The 26,060-nt window shown below is 43.3% G+C and overlaps 1 protein-coding gene across 2 annotated transcripts in view; it reads left to right on the top strand.

Annotated features, from left to right (window-relative positions):
• Positions 1-26,060, top strand: part of MYO10 (myosin X) — a 192,841-nt gene that overhangs the window by 115,171 nt on the left and 51,610 nt on the right. For both annotated transcript variants that reach the window (XM_074356503.1, XM_074356494.1), the window contains 9 exons: positions 28-146; positions 1,215-1,361; positions 1,512-1,612; positions 1,822-1,888; positions 2,369-2,461; positions 3,046-3,114; positions 3,306-3,388; positions 5,491-5,599; positions 8,060-8,140. In XM_074356503.1, coding sequence (XP_074212604.1) covers positions 28-146; positions 1,215-1,361; positions 1,512-1,612; positions 1,822-1,888; positions 2,369-2,461; positions 3,046-3,114; positions 3,306-3,388; positions 5,491-5,599; positions 8,060-8,140 — 869 coding nt within the window. The remainder of the gene's footprint in view (positions 1-27; positions 147-1,214; positions 1,362-1,511; positions 1,613-1,821; positions 1,889-2,368; positions 2,462-3,045; positions 3,115-3,305; positions 3,389-5,490; positions 5,600-8,059; positions 8,141-26,060) is intronic.

Genomic DNA, 26,060 nt, shown 5'->3' with positions numbered 1-26,060 from the left:
CACTTTAGCTTTGTCCTTCCTTCCCAGCCTTGGGCAGGTCTGCAGAGTTACTTGGGCTGGACCCGGCACAGCTCACGGATGCCTTGACCCAGAGATCTATGTTCCTCCGCGGGGAGGAGATCCTGACGCCTCTCAACGTTCAGCAGGTGCGCACATGTGTGGCCCTCAGAGGGACTATTAAAAGCACTTCTGGATCTGCCGATCTGGGGCTTTGATTCGAATAAGTAACTACAGTGAACCATTCGGATGAGTTTGGTTCATGGTGAAAATAAAGAAGACACGCACATTGAGGGGAACAGACAGAGCTGTTCTGTGGTCTTTCTTAGGGACAATGGAGCAGAGTCTGTAAGAGGATTGGATCTGATGGTGATTCCCCTGAGTCTGAGTCCTGACGCTTCCACTTACTATATTCATATTTCTTGGGAAATTCATTCACTGTATCTCAGTTTCCTCCTCTGTAAGAGAAGAATAATTATCATGCCTAATTCATTGGATTCTTATAAGGATGATAATAAAAAGAATGGACATTCTTGCTCTCCCATCTTTAAAATAAGGTGCTTTCATTTTGCACTCTGACTGAAGAGTTATTTACTTTAATAAATTACGCAATTACAATTTTGAAAAAAAATGTGCTAAGTACTTAATGATGGATGCAGAGTAAGGATTAAATAAGAATTAGCTATTTGGTAATTATTCTGAATGAAAACAACTCTACAGTGTGTTGTTTTTCTTATTTTTGCCTCTGCTGCTGCCTTGAGCCGGTTATATGTGTTAGCCCATCTAGTGTTTCTTGGCCGGATAAGTAAAAATGCTAACCATACCCTGAAGAAAACTTCCATGTGTACAAAGTAGACTATGAGAGGAAGATATAAGGAGCAGGGTCAGGTCTTAATTACTGTTTTCAACCTGATAGAATTTGTAGCTGTGTGTAGTGGTTCAGATTCTTTCTTATAACTCAAGATGTAAAGTTGAATTTGAAAGCCTGGCACTTAGAAGGACTCTTGGTGAACCCTGCTGACAGGGTTCAGTAAGCAAGCTCCAGGTCACCCTTTCTTGAGACAGCTGGGTTTTCCTGGATGGTGTTGATTGACTGAACATCGGGCGCGCGGCTGTCAAGCGGGCGTGTCTCCTGGGCGGGCGGGGCAGGGCTGGGCTTCCCACCTGGGCTGAGAGTGGCCATCCGGGAGCCGTGACCTGGGGTCCACTCCCCGCAGGCGGTGGACAGCAGAGACTCCTTGGCCATGGCCCTTTACGCCCGCTGCTTCGAGTGGGTGATCAAGAAGATCAACAGTAGGATCAAGGGCAAGGATGACTTCAAGTCTATCGGCATCCTCGACATCTTCGGATTTGAAAACTTTGAGGTATGCTTCTGAAGAGTGGGGGAATCTTAAACAAATCTCTTTAAATAAATATTGATATTTTTCTCTGCAGATTTTTTGACGCCTTTTCTTGACCTTTAGATGAAATAATGAGGGTACTAACGATATTTGTTGGATGGTTTCCCCACTTAGGTTAATCACTTTGAGCAGTTCAATATAAACTATGCAAATGAGAAACTTCAGGAATATTTCAACAAGCATATTTTTTCTTTAGAACAACTGGAATATAACAGGTAAGTACTTACCGAATTGCATTTCCAAAAATTTTTTAGAGGGGTGGGTATAGCTCAGTGGTAGGGAGCATGCTTAGCATGCACGAGGTTCTGGGTTCAATCCCCAGCACCTCCATTAAAAAAATAAATTTTTTTTAACCAACCACTAAATTGGATAATTTTAAAGCTATATTTTACTGCAATTTGGCCTTTTTTAAATCTTTCTACAGAGAAGGCTTAGTGTGGGAAGATATTGACTGGATTGACAATGGAGAATGCCTGGACTTGATTGAGAAGGTAATACACTGTTGGAGAATTGTTAACAGTCCCAGGGGTGTCCAGCTGGGCTGATTCATGTGTATGGGAACAAAATAGCTTGTACGAACACGCACATCAAAGATGTGAATGTTTAGAACACAATGGGCCATTTGGAAACATAAATGTGAATGTGCAAGTTTGAATTTAAATACTTGGCTGCTTCAAACCCCATTGTCTCATTGAAGTCAGTGTTTTAAGAGTCAATGGTGGTTTTGCGTAGCATCAAGAGCTTTGCAGTACCAAGAGTAGATTGGCCAGTTGTAAAACTTTTGTCCACCAGGTTGCAGTGTGTTCAGTTTTTTAATATGGAATTAATTGAATTCTTTTATGGTGTATCACTATGAATTTTTCAATCCGAGAAATGCTTTGATAGAGAGTAGAAAGGAAAGGAGTTGTGAAATTATTTAGAGGCAGACATTCAACATTTAATTCACATTTAACCTTTTTCCTCTCTTTCAGAAACTTGGTCTCCTAGCTCTTATCAATGAAGAAAGCCATTTTCCTCAAGCCACGGACAGCACCTTATTGGAGAAGTTACACACCCAACATGCTGTATGTCAAAACCTGCCCTTTCCTCATGGTGTCTGAGTGGCAGATCTGCGGCCTAAGATGATGTGCACGTATTTCAGTGCTGCTGGCCCCACTGTGCCTCCCACATTAAATTTTTTTCCTCAAACGAAAGCGCTTCACCAACTGGTAGAGCTAAATTGAAATGAGCCAAAGGCATAGATTTGGGGCCACTTCTCAGAATATGCCCAAGTTTAGTTTGAGTATAAAATTTGACATTTTTAGCCTAGTGTACTGACAACAGACCAGAGTTACGTGGTCTTGATGAAGTGCATTGTAGGATGTGTCCTCAACCTCTGAAACTCAGCAGGTTTCGAAATTGTTTTCACTGTCAGTGATAGTTAATTTTCTCTGGAAATCATCAGTGAATGAAATTAGGCATATGTATTTGTTGGGTTTTTTTTTTGTTGTTGTTATTGTTCATTTTGTTGGGGGGAGAGATAATTAGGTTTTTATTTAATTACTTAATTTTTAATGGAGGTACTGGGGATTGAACCCCCTTGTGCATACTAGACATGAACTCTATGGCTGAGCTGTATCCCCCCCACCCTATATTTGTTTTTTATTAGAATAACCACTTTTACGTGAAGCCCAGAGTTGCAGTCAACAATTTTGGAGTGAAACACTACGCTGGAGAGGTAACTTCTTAATCAAGATCCTTGCTAATATTTGCCCATTTGATATTTAGAGAAATAGTAATTTCAGAAGTCAATCATAAAAATACTGAACTAATGCCTTTTCATGGTCCTGCCTTTTAAAGGAGATGCTCATTGTCCGAAATGATTTTTTTTATCAGTTCTGTCTTCTCTCGTTTATTTTCCAAAACTAGGTGCAGTATGATGTGCGGGGCATCTTGGAGAAGAACAGAGATACCTTCAGGGATGATCTTCTCAACTTGCTGAGAGAGAGCCGGTACGTCATTCTCCTCCCGGAGATGTCAAACTAATGTTTGTGCAAATGCTTTTAATTCACGAATGCAGGAAAAAAATTAATATGGAAGCAGCTTGGTTCATTATCTTCTTCCTCAGGCAATATTTCATCAATAAAATGACCTGAGAGTTATAAGCTGATGCTAGTGGTAGTGACTACTATTTAATGAGGAACGGCAAATCCATGAGTTAGATACTTGTATTAATCCTGTTACGCAGGTGAGAAAATGAAGACTTAGAGCTGTTAAGTGACTTGGCCAAGATCCCTCAGCTAGTTTTGATCTGGTCTGTTTGGCTCAAGAACCTGAGATCTTAACCAGTATCACCTACTTTCTTCAGTGCAAGCTTAGAGCTAGGTTTCAAACTGATCTCAGTCTTGGGTTGGTAGCACCCATGTGTCTGTAATGTATGTGAGAGCTGTTGAGGGAGTTAAACAAGTACTGATTTGGCTAAAATTATAAATTACACGTTTATTTGTTCGTGAATTGAAAATTCACACTATTAAATGGATAATTAGGGAAAGCATGCAGAAACTTATAATGATTAGTTTAGCTATTTGTATGTTTTAAACCAGGAGGCTTTTTAGCTTTAGGAAGTTTTGTGAGCGAGAAAGAGGGGGGAACAGTCCTTGCCTTACAGTTTTCAATACTTGTTTCAGATCCAGCATGAATCGATCACAAATTTTTAATAGTTATTAAAAAACTGTAATACTTTCAGAAATGGAAGTACCAGGTGACCACCCCGTCACTTGGAGAGCTGTGACTAGGGCAAAGGGAACCCACCTGAAGTATCGGCTTAGAACCATGGATTGACATGCTCCACCTTCCAACTTGTCTTAAATAACTCTCCTACATGAGAATTCCCTATTTACAACTTTGTCAGCTACTTTTATTTTTCAGATGAGTTTTCAGACCTGTTAAGATGGCGCTGTTTTTAAAGCACCACAAAAGCAGATGAACGAGGTACATTTAAGTCAAACCGGTGTCTTGAGGTTGAATGGAAGCATGTTGCTGTCATGAAGACAGCCTGGAGACCAGTGAGATAGCGTTCCACTGGCTGCCTCGGTCATCGTGTCCGGTGGTTGTGAAATTGAGGTGAAGAACGTTGTTCCAGCCCCAGGTTTCTCTTTGCAGACAGAGAGGCTTGAGCTGTTCCCTGGCCCTGCTCCCTTCCCCCTTTGACGTCTGTGACAGTTTAAGTGGAACCACAGCTTTTCTCCCAAGTGCTCAGAGTGCAGAGAACATCAAAGAGGGAGAAGGAAAATGAGAATGGGCCGGGCGGGATGAGAGGTGATGGGAGGCATCGCCGCCTGGAGGATGGGGATGCCAGGCGGTCTCCCCGCCTTTCCTGGCCCCAGCAAAGCCACCACAGTCCCTGTTTTGTAGCCCATAGCATCTTCTATTTAGGGAAGACTGAAAGACGTTCTTGAGAAGCCTTTTATTCTATTAGCAGTGGCAATAGGTTTTATAGAACTTTTTAATAATAAGAGCAACTAACATCAGCACGTGGGAGGTGCGGGGCATCACGCTCAGCCTTTTGCCTGCGTTTCTTCACTTCCTTCTCTCCCTAGGATTACGGGATAAATCCTAAAATTGCCCCCATTTTCCAGATGAAAAACAGGACCAGAGGGTCAAGCATCCTAAGTTCCACAACTGGGACATGGAGGAGGCGGAATTTGGGCCTGATTGGCCTCGCTCTAGAGTTAGCACCTTTCCATCTGTTACCTGGTGGGATCCTGGCAACACTGAGATGCACAAGAAAGACACCCGCCTTCTACAGGCGAGAAGCCGAGGCTGCAGAAGCTCTGGGAAGCCCGGCGGTCCTAGCGGCTTGTCACCTGGGGTCACCTTTCTCCCGGTCCTCTTCTTTCTGCAACTCTAGTGCCCCAAAGGCCGCCCCATCTGTTTTCTGTGCCCAAAGCCCGTTGGCAGTGGTTGGTTTGAAATCTTTGGAAGCTGTCTTAGCTCTTCCAGGCCTTGATGTATTGTTTTCAGTGGGAAAATGAGTTGCAATTGCAGTAATCCTGCACCTGATAATTGGGTGTGTGCCCCTCACGGTCCTTCTCCTCTCTGCTCACTCACACAGATTCGACTTCATCTACGACCTATTTGAACATGTTTCGAGCCGCAATAACCAGGATACCTTGAAATGTGGAAGCAAACATCGACGGCCCACAGTCAGCTCACAATTCAAGGTGAGTCTGCGCTGCTGGCTTGGAGGAATCAATCTTTGTTGTGATTTTAAGAATTGAAAATAGAAATTGGGTTTATGTGAGGTCTATGGAGGTGTGTATTTAATTTTTTCCTCTCCTTTTAAATCAGACAGCGCTTTAGAAGGAAAATATAGTTTTTATTTCTGAGACAGGTAAAAAGATGTACTTTTTTTTTGTCTAGTTAGAAATGCATAGCTACTTATTTTAAGCTTATAAAATAATTCTAAAGGACTGTTGGGTCATTTGGAATTACTCTGATTTGTATTTAAAGGCTTGTGAATATAAAGTATTTCTTCCAGTGTCTGAATTTTTAAAATTTTTCTCATGTATGTTTACAGTATCATAACCAAGTGCATGGTTAAATCAGATCAGTGTCAGTTACCTTGTCCAGATGTCCAAAATTCAGGGAAAATATGAGGACCATTCTTATTTGCATTTGAAATATGTGAACATTTTAGAGAGTTTAGAGGTAGAGCATATGAAAACGACTTCACTGACTGACTTGTTCCGTTCTACCCCCAAATCCTAACATAATGGGCAATGGAGGAGTGTCAGTGGACAGACACTTATTGATCTGCCCTCTGGGAGGCTCTCTTTCATTGAGTTACTCAGTGTTGGCTGCGTTGGAGGTGGGGCTTCTGTGTGAGGTCTGTTGGACCGCGTGGTTGGCATTGAACCAGACCCACGCCTGACCACTGCTGACCTGCTGGCTCGTGTGGTAGGAAGGGCAGCTTTGACCCAGATGGGGTATGATAACAGCTGCCATTTACTGTGCATTCACCATGAGCTAGTCATTGGGCTGATCACTTTATATACATTATCTCCTTCACTTCTCCCATAATCTTAGAAGTACATATTATTGTCCCCATTTTATAGATGAGGAAGCTGAGGTTTAGAGAAATGCAGACTTGCTCAGTCCCTCTGAAGACTGGAGCTGGGATTTGAAATGAACCCAGGTCTGTCTGACTCTAAACCCTCGGCTCTTAATCATCCAGTAGAGGGTTGTGTTGTCTGTTTCTGGGTCAGTGTGGCCTGGAGTTGTCCTCGGAGGTTTTGTGGATGTTTGGGACTGGAAGTGGACCAGGAAGCAAGGAGATGGGAAAGCGGCAGGAGGAGGAGTCCTGAATCAGGAACATAAGTCCTGTCCCTGAATAGACGGGGGCCGGCTGACGGGACACCTTGTATGAAGTGAAATGGGTCCCAGAATATGAAGGGCCATGAATTCCAGGACATTTTGTCATCTGAGAGATCCTAAAGCTTCCTAAACAGAGAAGTAACTAATCAGTGTAGTACTGAGGATGACCCCATTTCTTCAGCAACAAAATTGTAAGAAGGGAAAAAGAGAAAGATGGAGATGGAGGGAAAACCAGGGAATTAAGAGAGACTTAAAAGTGGTGGGAGGGTATAGCTAAGTGGTAGAGTACATGCTTAGCATTCACGAGGCCCTGGGTTCAATCCCCAGTACCTCCACTAAAAGTAAATAAATAAACCTAATTACCCACTCGCCCCCCAAAAAAACAAAAACAATAGAGACTTAGAAGATATATCAACTCACTGCACTACCTGGACCTTACTTGCAATCTGATTTCAAAGAAGCAGCCATTGACAGATTGTGAAATTTGAGACGGTGGAGTATTTTAATAAGAAATGAGATAGTTGCACCTTGTCATGTTGATACTAAGAAATTCATGTTAAATATTTTTAGGAAAGATACTGTGGTTACCTGTGTGTGCTTTAAAGTCTTTAGACTTTGATAATACATACTGAAAAATTGAGGGATGAAGTAATACTAGGTGTGGGATTTGCTTTTCTGCAAAAAGAGGGCGTGGTCTGTACAGGGACAGAGATCAGATGAAATGAGGTTAGCTGGGGGCTGACGCCGATGCTGGCTCCTCATTACATGCTCAGTCTGCTTTGGTAAATGTTAAAAATTCTTCACAAATTAAAAACAAGTTAAAAAAAAAAAAGACGAGATAGCAGTATTGCGGAAGATTAAGCTGCCTGGTGGTTTGAAGATAAGAGTGAGAGATGGTGGCTCAAAAACCAGTGAAGTACTGGTATAAACTGTCATTTTGATGGAAATAATTAGGAAGAACAACAACTCTGGTGGGAGAATGGATGCTTCTCAGGTTTTCTGTACTAAACATTGAAATATCCCAGGGTTGTTTTTTTTTTTTGCTGGTTAACAGGATAGTTTTGTTTGTTTAAGGGTACTGTGTCAAGGAATTAAATGAGTTTTGTGTATGTGAAATAGCTTCTGTGACAATGATGATACCTTTATTTTATATTAGAATGACAGGATTAAAAATAAAATCTCTATTATTCCTCAGATTTATGTTGTTTTCTTTCTGCTTGTTTCTGATAAGTGCCTAGGGTGCCGAGAAATTTAAAGAGAGACACCATAAGAGACTAAATCAACATACACTTTTTCCTTCCTAATAGGACTCCCTTCATTCCTTGATGGCAACGCTAAGCTCCTCTAATCCTTTCTTTGTTCGCTGTATCAAGCCAAACATGCAGAAGGTAAGATGTACTGCAGTTCTAGACTCAGACTGTGTCTTTGGGGACACTGCCTCCTGAGCTTGTTGATCACAGATTTGGCTTCTCCAAAATCCTTGCATTATAGGTGGTTGGAAATGTATATGACATTACTATAGCGTAACATTCAGTGGGAAAGAATCCCTTTGTCTTTTGAACCTACTTGTCTAATTTTGAATGACGCCATTGCATGTTAGAAAAATCTAGTTTAAAAGGAAACATTGTGAAACCTTTGCTTTTTTTTTTTTTTTTCCTTTCCTTAAGTATTGGTTTGTAATCTTGGTGAGGCTCCAGAATGTGCTATCTACCTTTTTAGAAGAAATGGTTGGTGTGCTTTTTGTTGTGGTTGATTTTTTTTTTTCATTTTCTTTTCTTTTGCTTTATTGTTAAACATGACAAACAGTCTGTATTTTAAGTGGTAATAATGGCTTTTAAGGACTTGGATGAGCTGATGGTAACCAATTAGAAGGCTCCTGTCATCGCAAGTTCTTGTGTCTACGCTCTTGTTCTAGCTCTTGAATGCTGTATCCGGATCAGAAACAATGTGATTTTATACGTTTTATAATATTTATTCTTCTCAACAAAGAAAACGGAGTGTGAGATATAGGTAGCTGCTGAATCTAATGCTAAATGGGCAACTTGCCTTGAAGTGCTGTTAATTTTAGTTTTTTTATCGTTATTTGGCCAACATCTGCTCTCAGTAACCCCTATGAAGAGCAGAAAAGCCCCCACAAGGTAGGAATATCAAGAGCCTCTTGTGTGGAAGAACTGGAAGCCATCCTCATAAGGATTCAGATAAAGGAACCTGAGCTCAGCTCTTTGCCATGAGGCTGTGTGATGTTTGGTGGTGCTGCGGTTGAAACCTTTGCCGATGCTAGATCTTATTTTCGTTTTGCTTACCAATTCCCTTCGACTTTAATATTACAACCATTCCTTATTTGTAGTTTAAGGTATTTATTTGTAAGAATCACAATTTTGAATTCTGTCTTCTTGGAAGGCAAAACTGCATCGAGTGGAGGATTTTCCGTTCAGTTGGTTGCCTTGCTCTGAGGTGTGAAGGTGAGAATTTGGCATTTGTCTGGCACACGTGGCTGAGACTACAGAAGATCTGTGATGACTTAATGTGCATCGGTTCTGTAGTTTCAATAGTAACTCATCTTTCCCTTTTTTCAGATTTTTAGTAAAATGTTTCAGGTTATCACCAAAAAAGGCAACTTAATAATACATAGTTTTTTTTTTTTTTTTTTTGACATAACGTAGGAAATTAACAGTTAAAACAATACCATGTCCCACATCAGCTGGTTTATACCCACCTGCCGTGCTTCATAAAACCACACTGGGCGGTATGGACAAGATAAATACATGGGCTCTGCAATTTGAGTCCCCACTCACAGGAGCTGCTTAACGTGCATGTTTTTCCCCCGTTGAAGGTCTTCAGCATTGAGATGCATCTTACAGCTTTTGGCAAACCACAGTTTAATTGGGAGCTTCTCCTCGCTTCTTAGTGGTGTAATAATTGTGCACTTTTACAGCCGTTGGCATCTTATATTCAATGAAATAGCAGGGGCGGGGGTGTCACCCACCAAGCCAGAACTTATTTATAAGGATAGAATTTTTAATTTTAAAAACTCAGTCCTCCGTTTTTGTTTTTTTTTTTTTTTTTTCTTTTTTGGGTGACATGGAGTTCATTTTCCCTTTAAATTGCCGTCACTTTTGAAGTGAGGCCTATGTGAAAACACAGAACATTGAAGAAATTACCTCTTTTTGATGTTTATTTTTCCTTGCTGGGATTTGATTGTGCCTAATTGCTTTGGTGTTGGCATTTTAAAAAATGAGCCGACCCAACCTCAAGGTTCCATTTCTCTTGGCTCATAGCCCTTGCCACCTCCTGACCAGTGGCAGGCACTAATAACACCATGAGATGGGCCATAGAAGACTTTGAAAAAACATCTCGGTACCCTTTTAAAGACACCTGACAAGTCAGACATGAGAACCAACTTGTCTGAGGCCTAAGATGTAGGTGTGACAGTAAGTGTGAAGGAACTAATTAGGCTGTGGAAATAGAAAATTATGACTCACTTAGCATTCATTTGGTTCCACTGAAAATACTGGAGTGTTACTGGTGATGGTATAGGAAGTGTATGCGAACAACCCTCATTTGGAGTTCCTTATGAATTTTCTTTTGTCCAAAGATAGATGCTTCTGGGCATTTCACAGGGAAAGTCTTGCTGGCCTTTGCCCAGGGATGGGGAAGGTGTATTTCCAGCCTGGAGGGGTGAGGCCATCTCCCCTCACCGCATACCTTTCCCACATCAGATGTTCATTATGGGAGCTTGAGAAGATGTATCGAATACAAGTAGATGTAGGTATTTTGTGCATCATTCCGGAACATGGGTTGTGGGTTTGGGCAGATTCTAGAGGTTTCTTTTGACAATTCTGTGCCCAGAAAAGGATTGGAACAATGGCTGTACAGTCTGTGGCCCTAACAGCTAAGGCCTTAGAAAAAGCAGAGCAGCTGCTCGGTGCTTTTAGGAGCCTACTCGGCACATCCAGGGCTCCCATGGTGGCCCGGCGAGCGTGCATACGCAGCCCTGTGGGCCCCAGGCTTATGTAGCACAGACTGACTCCTTTCCTTTGGCAAGTGTGTGAAGCTCAGGATAGGCACCTGGGCCCAAAGCATTTAGAAATCCTTTTGTGGGAATCTTATGGGGCTTTGTTATTTGGGATTTTTATGTTTTGAAAAGCTGGTGGATGTAACTGAAATGCTGAAGCAGTTAAATCAGTTCAACTATAATCATATGTGGGCTTTTTTTCCTTTTGTGAATGACTTGTAGCTAATCTTGCATGTTGCATAGAAGACATTTCATTAGCGTTGCTGAGAAATCCTCCTGGCACTAAGTTATGAAGGTAATAAAAGCATAGCTCTTGGAAGGGGCTAGTCTGAGCCAGCGCTTTGCCTCAGGTACCATGGAGGGATGTACTTCTCCCCTCAGCTTAGAGTTCTCGGTTTACAAAGGGCAGAATTCTCTATCAGACGTGCTGAGTTGGTGGTGTGGCCCCTTGGCCTCGTCCTAGTGTGATTTGCTCAGGCAATGGTAGTTGCTGGCCAGGAGTGCCCAGACCAACCCCAGGAGATTTCTGTATCAAAGAAAACCTGCTTCACCTCATTAGAATTTCCCCCCAAGGGCGTCCCGTGGCCCAGATCCTTGCCTTCCCTCCCTGCCTCCTGTTTTAAGTACGTTTTAGTCAGAAAAGTTGGTCATTAACATTCCTCAGAAAAACCCTGAGGGAGGTGCAGGACAGAATTAAAAAAGGAAACAGATGGTAAGTATCAGGACACCCTTCCCTTCCCGGGTGTGAGAACTGGTGGTCTGTGGTTCTCAGCCCCTAACGTGAGGCCGGGCCAGCCTCCTACAGAAGCTGCACGAAATGTATTTCCTACCTTGAATTTTTTGTCCTGTTTTATTCTTCCTGAATCTTTTCCCCTCTCATTCTCTTCACCTTATTTCTCAGGAACCTTACTGAACTTGACCCCAGCGACCCTTTACATTTCTCTTTAGGCTTTGGTTTCTCTATGCTGATCCCATTTTCTGAATAAGGTAATTCCACAAACATGGGTGACCTTGACCTTGGCCAAGTACAACCTTGAGGGACCTGCCTCTTCCATCTTTGTGCCCTGCCGCATAGCTCAGCGTCCAGGCTGTCCCATGTGCTCAGTAAATGTGGAATTGAACTGCTCATCAAGGGACACTGTGGAGATGTTCATGGTGTGTGCGTGCTTGACTTTGCTAAAGATGGAGACTTAAGTGCTGTCTTTAATCCTTCTGCTACAAGTTCCATCCTAGTTGGTTTGTTTTACTTTTGGCCTATTTTTTGCTTCTGGATCACCTTCAGTTTGCCTAGTTGGAGAAGTTACTCTCAGGATATACCAATAGGTCAACATTAGGGTGGTGTCCTTGCTATGATCCGGTCTTTCTGTGTTAATGCGTTACTTCTCCTGGTCTCCCTCTCCCAGCTGACCCCCTCAGACACGGCCCCCGTAGGGTTCGGAGCCCTTTGGGCACAGCCAAGCACAGCACCAGAGGCTTGTTCATAAACAATGCGAGTCTGGTAAGGCGCTTCATACTCCAACACTCAGACCTCTAAATGGGGTCCCCCTAAGGTGTGTGTTCCCTGCCATGATTGGGCAAGGAGGTCTGGATGTGCAAATCCACCAGATAGCAAAGGTTTAAACTGAAAGGCTGAAAAACTGGATGTTAGCATTTCAATTGAACTTTTTTGGAATTACACATCATTGGGTCCAGACGTTGTCTATTTTGTTGAATCGATGACTTCCCTGGTTGTAAAGGCACCGTTATTTATGTATCACTGTGGAAGCAGCACTGCCTGCTTAGCCAGGGCACCATGCTGTCCTGTCACCAGGCACTTGCTTTTTGCTTTGCAAGAAGTATGAAATGGTTGTCATTCTTCCACCACAAGTACTTGCTTCACTGATAACTCAGTGACACCTTGGCACTCTGCTTCTAGGTCTTTCTGCAGGTGAAATGACTTTCTGTTTCACTGACAAATCTAGAGAGGAGCAGTTAGACCACATTTAAAGCAGTGCAAGGAGTTCCAATAGTGCCTGTGATTTTCGAAGACAGTGAAAAGCTGTGATGAAATTCGTGTCCATCCAGGTATGGAATTATGTCATGGTGGCTGTTTGGACGTGAGTGAGCCACAGACACATCCGATTTCAGGCATATTGAGAGGGGAATGTATTTGCGTTAAGAATTGGTGAAATGTGGTCTATTTATCCCCTTTAAATGAGACGCGGATCATCCTCCCTTTTCCTAAATAATCCTGAGGGACAGAGAATTGACTCTTTCCTTGCACCTTAAGGCAGACTGTTTTTTTTTTTTTTTTTAAGCTTTTACTATTTATGGGAAAGGTCTTAATCATACTAAATGAAATCTGCATTTCTGCATCTTCCATTCACTGGTTTTCATCCCATCATTTGAGATTAAAGTGAAATGTCAGATACCCACTCTGAGTGTGTCAAATATTTTTTAAACTCTTAATAAGAATCCATTTCCCTGCTCTAGTAAACAGCCTCCTGTGCAAAATTGTATCTCGGAAATTTTCCATCACACATCAGCACATTAAGCTACAGTATCTCCAGTCTCCTACGGGCAGCTGGGTTTGGTAGAGTATCACCTTATTACTGACTATGCTCATCTCATTCATTTTTTTTTTTTCTCTTTTTTCCTGCTGCTTTCTCTGCAGCTGATTTCCCACAGCTGCATTTCCCACTGCCCCACCTGCCCCCTGCTGCCCTCTGCACATTCTCAGGGTTGCCTGTGGAGCTGTGGTTAACTAAGTCATTCGTTCGTGGCCCACGCCAAGGGCACAGGCAGCTCTGCTCCACGCCGGCTGAAACGTGGGGTGCAGGGTGCCCTAGTCTGGCGCATCCTGAGACACTGGGGTCCTGCTGGTGTGGGAGGGCTGTTGCGCGGCCACCCAGGTGCAGGGCCTGTAAAACAATGGCCTGAATTGGAAGTAGATCAAAGGTGTGTGCCATGGTGTCTGTCCAGCCTGTTGTCACTCAACAGTCCTGTGGCCTTGGGATTAGTTCCAACTCCCTGAAGTGTTTGAAGTGACAGTGCCTGCTTAGGGGAGCAGTTGTAGGCCTTAAAGGAGGTGACATGGTCATGGACCTGCCACACTTCACTGTGTGAAATACTCCATACTTGCACGATGTGTTTGGGGCAGAAAATAGGCCTACTTCATCCTCACAGTTTAACTCCCAATTTAAGCTGAATCACAGGAAAATCTTTATAAGACTGTTACCAGACCTTTTTCTTTTTGAGTTGAATTTTAAATCAGATACCTTTAGCAATTTGTTGTAACTAGCTGTTGCTGCTTTTTTTTTTTAACTTCCTTTAGTCTTTGACATGGATATGGGATGAACAGCTTTATGTCAATTTTTTTATATTAACAGACTTAATTTTTTAGAATACTTTAAAATTTACAAAAAATTTCAGCAGAGAGTGCAGAGTTCTCATATCACTCTCGCCTCCAACACACACACACACACACACACACACACACACACACACACACACACACAGGTTTCCCCTGTTATTAACACCTTGCATTATGTGGTAAATTTGTTATCATTGTGAACCAATACTGATCCATTATTATTAAAATCCAAAGTTACCATAAAGGGTCTGTGTGTCCTAAGAGTCTGTGAATTTTGATAAATTACTGGCATGATGTGTCAGATTGCCAGATGTTCATAACCTGTTGGCAATACTCGTGAACATTTTTTTCCAATATTATTTTTTAAGAACAGGATAGTTTCTGATTGCCTGGCCATAGGGTGAAGATTGAGAATGATGTTTCTGTGGCACGGATAAAATCTGAATGAAACTGCTTTATAGAGAAGAGACTCCGTGGGGAAAAAAATGGAGGAGAGAGCATAGGACAACCCAGGAGCGAGGACTTTGTGGAACCATCTGGATACCAGACTCTGGCCTCTTCTTTCATTTACTTCCTCTTACAGGCTCTTGGGATGATTCCACTCCCTCTGCATCCTTACTGGAAAATGCCCACCTGGCATTCAGTATTTCTTAGTTTCATAATTCTTCCTGTCTGACTGCCACTCCTGTGGCCTCTTCTCCTATAACTGGGGCACTCCTTGCCAGCATCTTTGACTTTTGAGAACAGCACATACACACAATCTATTTAAAAAAAAAAAAAAAGCAGCTCTGTCTTTTCAGGAAATTTCAGTAGAGGAAGCATTAAAGCTACCATTCTTCTCCCTAAACAAAACAATTGCCCTGAACCCCTCAGTGGTCGCTCGAATCCTGTTTACTGAGTTGTTATGGCAACTATTCAGGCGCGCTATGCAAAGACCGGGATAAATAGCCGTAAATGAAGCTGGGCTTAAGGCAGGGGGGTGGTGTTCTCGGGGTCGACTTTCCAGGGTCACAATGAAATTGCTTGGCTTTGTCCTGGCGCGGTTTTTTTTTCTTTTTAATATTAGTCATCTTTTAAAATTCAGCGTCTTGGGACATTTCAAATGGCTTCCCACTTTTGCTGGCACATGTAAGGTGCTTTCTTTGCTCCTGCAGTCAGAAGTATCTTCGGCAATTGCCATCCCGCCAGCTTCGCCAGGCTGGACTTCCTTTCAGTAGAATCAGGAATGAATTAGGGAAGCAGAGCCCAAGACACCACATAAAAGACCGGGAACACCAGCAAGCCAAAGAAAGCCCGTTTTTGTGTCTGTCAGCTCAGATGCTTCTGGCCCGGACTGCTAAAGATGCAGCCATTTACAGTGGACAAAAACTGAAGGGGGGTAAAGAAACCCAAGGTAGGGATTTTTCTCTTATTTGCACTGCTTAAAAGTTTCATGTACCTCGCAATGATCGCAGTAATGTAAAATTTGGCAGAGGAGTTTTTTAAACCTGAGAAAAACAGCTTTTGCCGTCTCTCTGAGCAGCAGAAGTGTTTCGTTTCTGAACAGATGGGTAAGTGCTGATTTTAATTGCGTGTCCACGTTTGAACTACTAATGCTTTGTAAGAACAAAGGCTGTAACCGCTTGGATAAGGCGTTGATAATGCAATGTTATTTTTGGTATGAAATTCATCTTTTATAGGAAAAAGCATTTTTAATATTAGGTTGCAGTGGGAAATGGTGAGAGGTGGTTTCCTTTGTTTGAATTTATGTCAAAGAATTCTTCTTTAAAAGCTTCCGTGCTACAGTGTTGCAGCTTTTTCTTTGCCTTGTACTTTGTTTATATGAACCTTTAAGGAAATTGGCACAAGAATCAGCATCTTTTTAAGTTGCGTTGTGAACTGGTTTGTGCACAAGTATGGAAGCGGGGAAAGTTACAGGAGTTGAATGGTCACCTGTGGAATATCATGTGCTAGTTTCACACAAGCATGAACCTGCCAATATTTTACAGTCTGCCTGGAGAAACCTGATGAGGCACTTTTTTGCTGAGGTTCCCCAGAGTAGAAGTCCCCAAAGAAAGAATAAGACTGTCTGAAATGCTAATCTCTGCCTCAGCCTCCGCTTGAATGTGTTCAGCTGATGGCTATTCAGTTGCTAAAAGTGCCCTTTAAGGGAATAAGTGTTTTAAATGTGAAGGCGGTCTTTCATATTAAATTGAGTTACATTTAAAAGAAACGGAATAATAATGTGGCTGACTGCCACTTAGCTAAATCTGTTTTCAGGGCAATAAAAACGAATGTTAGAACATTTTATTTTTACCATCAGTTTTTTTTTTCTTTTCAGTCTTAGGGGTAATTAAGCTGACATAAAATTAATAACCGTCAAAAGAGAAAAATGGAGTATGAGTCATCTTTGGGAAAGTGCCTGACATTTCTGTCTCTTTCATGGTGTTAAACTTCTGGATTTTCTCACCTGTATTTCTGTCCTTAAATATATGGACCCCTAGTTCCAGAAGCCTGTTGTTATTTGCAGGGAGGGAACACTCACTCTCTGATGAGTAGAGTTTCACTCTCCCTGATGAGTACCATGGTGTGGTGAAGGGCACATTCGCTTACTTCCCACCTGCGGGGTGCCATCTGCCAAGATGGGTAGACATTTGCCCCTGTGCCCAGCGTGGCCGATAGCCACAGCTACGTCGCCGCAGCCCTCCTGCTGTGCAGTTTTACTTTGGCCAGTCTTGATGAACTTCTTCAGTAGCATCCAATCAGAAAGCTGCCCAGTCCAATGTTTGAGTCTTGAATAGCATCCAATCAGAAAGCTGCCCAGTCCAACGTTTGAGCCAGTCCCAGACCACCCATCAGTAATATGCAGACTATAATTGTGTGTGTGTGCGCTCGCGTGTGTTCTAGCCTGAGTGGCTCTGCATTAACATTTTCACAGGCAGCCCTCTTAACGTGTGATGTCTGTTAGTGGCTTTGTTGTAAAACTCACCATCGCTCACCCAGCATCTGTACAAAGGACTAATTATAAAAGCCATTGTTACCCTCAATGACTCCGGCAAAAGGTCTGGGTTTTGGAGACTAAAAAGTGGGAAACGGTGGTGGATTGCAGTGTGGTGCTTGGGTTCAGAGTCTTACTGTCCCTGGGTTTTCTCACAGCCCTGGAGGAAGCTGTCTCTGCCTTCACCCTCTCCTTAGCATTTCCCTGTGTTGGCCTTTCACCCTGGGCAGTTCCCCTTCTTCCTCAGGCCAGCTCTGTCCCTGACACTACTCACTGTAGTAGTATTTTTCAGTAACTATAATAAAAACATATTGCAGTAGTTACTAGGTTTTGCCTGCACCCCTCCCCAATGTAAAGGCAATACTTACTGATTATAAAGTATTTGGAAAATATGCAAAATACCGAAAAAATTACAATTTTTAATTACAACTACCTATAATTTTACCACCTAGAGACAGTCCTGTTTACATTTTGTTGCATATATACTTTTTTCTTTAAGTTGGGCTCATAGTCTACCTCAATTAAGTAACTTACTTTTTTATTAATTTAATATATCTTAAAACATTCCTGTGCTTTCTTCGTGACTGTACAGAATTGTCAGTGGCTGTGGTGTCAGATTTCTATTATTGGATGATTTCCTTTATTTGTTGTTGTAAACAATGCCCCTTGCTGTATTATTCATATGTGTAGACACTTGTGCTCATTTAAGACTGTTTCCTTGAGGTAAATTCTCGGAAGTTTATTTGCTAAATCAAAGTGTGCACATTGTTATGACTTTGTGTACATGTACATGTGGCCAACTTTGCCCTTCAATAAGGCCAACAATAACACGAAAAGTTTTTGTGATGTACAACAGTGGATTCAGAGCCTTACTATATAAAGAGCCTTTACAAATCAGTAAGAAAATAACAAATATTTTAGTGGAAAAATGACCAAAACACATGAACAAGAAATTTGTATAAGGTGTAATACAAGTGGAAAATAACCTGATTTGCATATGTTGAACCATCCTTGTGTCCCTGGGATGAATCCAACTTCATCATATTGTATGATCTTTTTTATGTGCTGTTGGATTTTGTTTGCTAATATTTTGCTGAGGATTTTTGCATCTATGTTCATCAATGATATTGGCCTGTAGTTTTCTTTTTTGGTCGTGTCTTTGTCTAGTTTTGGTATCAGGGTGATGATGGATTCATAGAATGAGTTTGGGAGTACTCCCTCCTTTTCAGTCTTTTCGAAGAATTTGAGAAGCACCGGTATGAATTCTTTGTATGTTTGGTAGAATTCCCCAGTGAAGCCGTCCGGTCCTGGGCTTTTGTTTATAGGGAGGTTTTTTATTGCTGATTCTGTTTTATTTCTAGTGATTGGTCTGTTCAAGTGATCTGTTTCCTCTTAATTCAGTCTTTGTGGACTGTATGTTTGCATAAGTTTGTCCATTTCTTCTAGGTTGTCCAATTTGTTTCTGTATAGCTGTTCATCAGTCTTCTTGACTTAACTTTTTCTTACCTCCCCTGGGACCATATTCCATCAGTTTTCCTCTTGTGCTATACAGGGTTCCTTCTCCCAGGATCCCATCTCCTTGTTAATACTCTTCATTGTATTCAAAAGTGTATTTATTAATGTAAAAGAAAGGGGAGGTGGGGAGGATACAGCTCAAGTGGTAGAGTGCACGCTTAGCATGCACAAGGTAAATAAAACCTAATTACCCCCCCCAGAAAAAATAAAATAAATTTAACCAAATAAATAAATAAATACATAAATAAATAAAAGAAAGGGGAGGTGGGAGTGAGTAAGAATTTGCCTGGGCTCCCCCTTGAGCAGCCTTCTTTTCACTGCTCAGCATTTCTAAAGAGTCCATGCCCATTTTCTTATTTCTAATGCTATGTCATGCAAGCCACCCTGGCCTCTATTCTGCTGTAAGCTTCCAGGTACAGTTTTTCTCTGCCCTGCCTTCCTAATCCCCACCTCCACCTCCCAGCCCCAGGGCTGTGGCATCACCAGCCACCTCCTCCTTCCTGGCACTCTGACCCAGCCTCTCCCCCTCCCTCCTTCCCCTACCCCTCTTGCTCTTGACTGGCTCCCAGGGTGGAGGCCTGGCCTCAGGTCCAGCCCTCACCTCCTCACCTGTGCTGTTCCTAAAGAAACTCGCACTTCTCTCCTTCTGCCCTCAGCCCAGGTGAGTACCTTTCCACGGGGTTTTTCCCAGCCCAAAACACTCCTCTAAGCTTTGGACTCAGAGTCCAGTTTTGTAACTTGCTTTTTTTTTTTTTTTCCCCTGGCTCTGCTTGGCCTGCACTTGACATTGAAATGTGCCCGTAATTAAATTTCACATCCTTTTCCTTTCACCTCCTTGTTTAACCATTTGTTAGTTGATCAGGTTGGGATGGAGTGTCTCAACCTTGGCACCTCTGACATTTGGGACAGGACAGTTCTTCACTGGGGCACAGTCCCATGCATTATAGGATGTTTGGCAACAGCCCTGCCTTCTACCCGGAGATGCCAGGAACAGCCCCTCTCCCCCGGTGTTTACAGACACCTCCCACTGCCCCTCAAAGGGCAGAATTGCCCCTGGTTGAAAACCACTGGCTTAAGGTATCCATGCCGATTATTTCTTTGGTTTTATCCTTATTTTTCCTTTGCTCTTGATAAAAATGGCATCTACGGACGATATAAGTTGTATCACAGCACTTGTTCCGGCTTTGAACCCTGTTGGCACTGTTGCATAGATGGTGAAAATTGTATCATTTAATGTTTTTCAGAGGTATTGAGTCATTGAGTTAAACATGCATTACTGTTTTCTTTCCTAGTAAGTAGTACTAGAAAATTTGAAATTGGGGGGCCTGGGGGGGCACCCTGAATATCAGTGTGCCTTGCAGGATTACGTAATCGCTCCGTGCGATCCACTTTCTCAGATGAATGGCTGCCCTAGTTTCTGCCACTCTGCAAGGATAAAGCAGCTCATTAAAGTGTGCCAGATGCCTCGTTTGTCAGTATTTCTTTTAAAAGGGAATACTGTTCAGCTTTGGAACTCTGTGACAGACTCAGCTTGCCTTTATGAAATGAAAGCGTCCCCACTAAAAAACATGGCAGTATCTTCCCCTCTTGCTCCTCTCCACGCTCACAGTGGTGAAAATCTCACCAGCGAACAAATGTTTTAGCTACTGTTTCATGACGCCTTTCAAAAAGTGTCCTTACATACAGGAAAATGAAGTGTGACTGTGTGCCATCAGTTTGGGTTACTGAGATTTCAGCCTTCGAGTTTTAGGCACAGGATGAAGGGTTTGAAAAGGAAGTATTTCAGGCAGACCCTGGTGTTGTTTTCGATGGGACAGTTTAATAAGGTTGTGAAGATATGTAAGTAGAAGACCACGACGAGTTTTGCTGAGCTGGAGAAGCAAACCCCCGCCAGTGATTTGAGCCAAATGTAAAGCATCTTTAATGTGCTGATTGTGGCTTGAGCAATTGCAGAAAGAAAATTAGCCTGGCTTGGCGTCTTCTCTTTCTTTCTCTTTAACTTTTTCTTTTCCTTTTGTTTGTGTTGGTATTAACTCTGAAATGTTGGCCTCTGTATTCAATTCAGTGACTTCATGGCATCAGTTCCAGTGAAGCTGAGACTGTTCGGTTTACACTGAGCTGAGGGCACACGGAATGAAAGCCTGTAGAGCCTTTAAGTCAGAGGCACCTTGCAAATTAGGGAAATGAGGTCCTGTGTGCAGGTGGAAGGGCAGGTTGGACCTGGTTGTGATGTCATGTGATTCGGATTTCCAGGGTTCAGACAGACACAGCCTGTTAGTGCTGGTGGGGGGCAAATAATCAAAGGTACAGAAAGGTACCCAAACCACACATTTCAGTGGAACTGACCATCCCATGGACCAGCCATTGTCTGTGGCCCGGTTGCATCAGCAAATGGGCCACTTCTGCTCATGAGCGCCTGCTGTCCAGAGCCGTGCTGGAGGCATTTCCTGGTTTACACAAACTTGGGGCTCTGCCAGTGTCGACAGAGTTAAAGCCTTTCCCTTCTCATGCTCTATTAAAAAAAAAAAATTAACTACAATACAATTGCCACTTGTTCTCCATTACTCACCTTTGCCTGCTCAGCACACATCCACTCTCCTTGTTACAACACGTCGATCTAAAGTCTGTAAATGATTGAGAAAGCGGTTTGGGAATATTCGAAGGGTTTTTAGCAATTGGCCCGGGTGCACAGGCTTTTCTGTTCTTTGTCCTGCTTTGGTGAACTGGTCGAAAACATAGATTGCACTCCACTGAGGGCTGTGGGGATCATCACTCACCAAGGATGCAGAGCCTTGAGGTGGTGCAGGTAGAGGATAGACCTGACTGCTTGACGTACAGGGACAGATGGAGCAACACTCTTTAGTGGAATATTAACCATAGTGAGGCCTGGGTGCAGAAATGTAGGAGGGTATGCAGAAATGGAGAGGGCACTTCTGAATCATTTCCATTTCGGTTACTAAATCATGGGCTGGCCTCAGATCACAGTTGATGATGCCAAAACATTGATGGGGGATTTAGACCCGGGAAGCTTTTTGAGAGCATTCACCAGCGTCTGACGTGCCACAGCAGTGCTTCTAAACAACACTGGCCTGGACCCATGGTCTCGTGGCCCAAATCACCAAATTTCACGTCTAATTCAAACCTTACCCATCCAGCCCTGTCACTCTGTAGCAGTCAGTTAACCTTTTTCTACATGTTCCAGGGCTAATGGCATAAGACGTTCACAGTTCTCAAGGGACAAGTTGATTTTGTTGCCATTTGCTAGTGAAGAAGGGACTCTGTCCTTCAGACACAGTAAAACAAACAGGATTGTAAAACAGGTTCCCCTTTCAGCATGTCTGGACTAAAATGATGAGCGAAGACGTTATCAGGAGGCCGTGTATCATGGTGGACTGAGCGAAGTCTTGTAAGAAATGCTGGACTCAGTGCCTCTCACCAGCCACGTGATGTTGGTCTGTCAAGTTCTCTCATTTGATGGAGTGAGGATAGAAGTCACCACTTTTAGGGTGGTTACAAGGTTAACCGTGACCCAGCCTGCAAAACTCCCAGCTCAGACCCTGGCACGCACTGGCCACTGATGGTCGTGGCGGCTGATGAGTAATACTGATCATATTTATGAGTCTGGAAAGAGGCAGTGTGTGTGTGTTGGTGGAGCCCTCTGACACGGCTCTCCCAGCACAAAGGGGTGTTCATTTCCTCTCGTGACTCATCTTTTGAACTTACCACTTACTAAACTGAGCAGCATGTCCTCAGATAGAATTTACAAAGGACCTGCATCCACCTGGGGGAAGATGTGTGGAAAGACAAATTCGTGGGGAAAGTATTGTCATAATCCTGAAAACTGCTCTTTAATCCAAGAGTGGACAACGTGGTCAGTGTTGAGTGAAGCAAGTAGGATCACTAAAGGAAGTGCCTGAAACATGTTGTTCTAAGGACGGATGAGGAGAAAGAGTGTTACATGGTTGTACATACGCTTTCTGTTTCCTATGTCTTTCTTGGATTTGGGGTCATGTTCTCATTGGGCGCTTTTGCCAGGCTGCCGGAAAAGAGGAGCATCCAGATTTAAGCTTCTTGAACCACACAGCTAAGAAGCCTGGCCTCCTGGTGGTCTGGCTCTGTGATGCTGGGACTCCAGCAAGATCCAGTCCTGTCGGGGCCCCAGGGATGGGAAGAACCTGGCCTTTGAACACCGCCTGACCTCCTGTTTCCTAGCAACTTCCAACTGCACAGCGGAATATTTTGTGGTGTTCCTAATTTATACTTCGCGGATACTGGCTGTGTCTAAGGCTGGCTAGTTTCCCATTATGACTTGCAGACAACCACTTTAATACATGAATAAGCAAACCAAAGGGCTCCTAGGCAGCTGCACCCACCAGCACCCCCTTGTCACCAAGCCCTCGTTTTCCTTCGGGAAAGCGGAATTTACCGAGGACTTGTCAATATGGTATCACATCTCTCAGGGCAAATGGCGCTGAACAGTTTTCAAGTAAAATTCCCCGTTTGATTTTTTTTCTGACATCCCATCCTGTGTTCATGAATATTGATAAATCAGCGACATCCTTAAGGTTCTTTCAGGCAGATGTGGAGGGGTAGCTGATGAGATGGGGTGATTTCTCAGCCTTCTTCCAGCTCTCAAATGATGTGAACCTGATAAAAATCACATTCTTTCTAATATTTCACATCTTGGGTTTTGACTCCAATTTTTCTGAGTTGCTATTTTTATTTTCACACATTTTAATGACATAGTTCAAACTCCTCGGTCCTAATTTGGTTTTTCTATTTATTTGTCTCTAAGAACGCTTGTTTTCTTCTGCATCCTAATTTTTTTAAAAGGAAACATTTGGGGAGAAACAAGTATGGTGGATGATCTCCAGTTTCTAGTGGATCAGGAGTTTTTTGGTCCCTGAAATTCAGAAACTTTAAAGCCAGAAACCACACAGGTGTATTGTCCAGATTATTATCTGTACACTGACTTATGCTAGCATGGTGGCATGTCTCAGAACTACTGATGTAACGCCGTACAAATAATCACTCTGGCCGAATATTACATTCTCAGTTTGACAGATTTTCCTGGGCATTGGTGGATGTGTGGCTCCAGAGCACACACCTCTCCTTCCTCCTCCTGCTTGACATTTTCTCCCTCAAATACCCTCATCACGTCGACAAAACTGGGTGACTGTGCAGGCGACACCACTAAGTTCCACAGCTATTTCAGCATTTCCATGACTGAGTGGAGCCTCCTTGCCAACATGGACAGAGACCGACAGCTGCCCTCCTGATTTGTGTTTCTGGGCATGGTTTTTTTCAGAGCCAGTCTGAATAGAGAGGACCCTGACCCATTCAATACGGTGGACCGAGAGGTGGAAATTGAACAGCGATGAATAAAGAGGGATTCAAGTTTAGTTTAGCAAGAGAAAGAGGGTTTAATTAGATCAAAATGGCAGCAGATTTGCCCCAAGACGGAGGCTGGTCTGTGAGGATTTCCAGATGGGATTTGTGCTAAGGTTTGGACCTTCTGTTGGCTTGACCGTGGTTTGTGGTCTGATTTAGAACAAATCTCTTCACCTTCCTTCCCTCTCTCCCGGTTTTTCTCTGTGTTTGTCTGAGGGTCTCTTTCAACACATAGCAATTGACTCTCAGGATCAATTTTTTTAAAAAATCTTGAACCATTGAATGCCTAATTTTAAGCTTCCATGACCTATTCAGAATTGTAAGTTTCCTGTCCAGCTGCTCTCTCGTCCCTCTGTTGTTTTTACTCCTTCATTTGCACGAACTTCTTCCTTTTCTTCGCATGGACCTCAGTGCCCTAGTTCCTCTTGATCATGAACCCACCTTAGGATTTCATTATTTTCTTGCCTAGTTGGATTCATTGGTGAACCTTTAATTTTTTTTTTTTAATTTGAACACAGCATACATATTTTAAAGAGTGCTCAAATCTCAAGTGTCCGGCTTTGAGTGCCCACAGTGGGAGCCCAGACATCCAACTGCCTCCCAGGTCTGGAAGGAGATGTGAGCCAGTTAGTCACAGACGTGCAGCATCTGTAAGATACTTGTCTCACTGACCTTGCCTCCCTCCAGACAGACGTCCTTATCTTAGGTGTTCTCCACTCTCTGATGCCACAGTGTGCTGGACGATTTTGAGAAACATGCTTTGAGGGAGTCTAGTGCCCGTTTGCACCAGCCTTGGAGGAGGAGACCTCCCTGGTCTGGCCTCCGTCCCTCGAAGCCTTCCCGCATTCCTGAACCTGATGTCAGCCCTCCCACTCCGGCACGTGACCTCACCTAGTCAGCCACCAGAGGCCTGAGAATATCTGCTCTCAGCCAACTCGCCCGCCCTCTTCCGCGGCGTCCTGTTTCTTCTCTCCCTCTCTGTCAGGACCTCACTGCTCCCTAAAAACCACCCTGTCCCAGGTCTCCTGCCTATTTGGCTGTTTCTGATGAGGCCACCATGTTGTGGTTCTCGCTGTGGCCACAGAGCCTGGGTTCATGCCTTCTGTCTTTGATTCTGCCTTCTCTGACCTAGACTGGAACTTGACCACAGCTCTGTGATGTCTGTATGGCTTTGGCATGATACACCAGCTTATGTTGCCATCGCTGACCTCTGCTCCATTGCTCATTTGCTCTCTGGGTGTTTTTGCGGCTTACGGTACTAACCACTATAGAGCTTTAAGCTATACACCAACCTTGTGTTTCCACCAGGGATCTTGGTGTTTCTGGAGTCTAAGCCCCTTCCCTGCTGGCGCCCCCTCCTTCTCAGGGATGATTCTTTCCTTTTTGGCAGGACTTCCTGTGTTACACACACGCTTCCTACCCCCTCAGTCCCTCTTTGGGCGGACCCCCAAATTTTCAGTGACAAGACACAAAATAACTCAGCGAACAGTGACCTACACAGCGTATAACTACGTATGAGGGCCACATTTTATAAGAAGCATTTGTTTAGAGGCTCCACAGTATCAGAACTTTGTATCGATGAATCTGCAATTCCTTTGGCCCTTCCTCAAGGCTGCAAAATGGCTGCCAAAGTGGCAGCCATCACATCTTCACAGGACATCCTTCAGTTCTTTCAACAGATAGTTTTTGAGTATCTGTGTGCTCTTGGGTGCATCTCTGCACAAAGCAAGCAAAGGCTTTGGCCTCTTGGAGTAAATATTACCCCTGAAAGGAATCAAGGCTGGGCCAAAAGGAGCAGCTCTCCTTTTATTAGGAAGAAAAAATGTCAGTAGATTTGCCTCACATCTCCCTGGTCGTGGCTTCTCTGCTTGGTTCTAAGGCCAGCCTAGGGCCTGTGGCCGAGTTTCATTCCACAGGAAGTTAGGAGAATGAATATCTGGCAAAGGTGAATGGGTATGCAGGGTTGACTTACAATGATCTTGTTCCCAGGACAGCTGCCCTGAGTACAGTGGGAGCTCCACCAACAAGGGGTGGGTTCATGGGCTCCCCTGGAGAATA

This window comes from Camelus bactrianus, chromosome 3 (assembly GCF_048773025.1).
Source record: "Camelus bactrianus isolate YW-2024 breed Bactrian camel chromosome 3, ASM4877302v1, whole genome shotgun sequence".
NCBI lineage: Eukaryota > Metazoa > Chordata > Mammalia > Artiodactyla > Camelidae > Camelus > Camelus bactrianus.
This window is presented reverse-complemented; position numbering and strand designations above follow the sequence as displayed.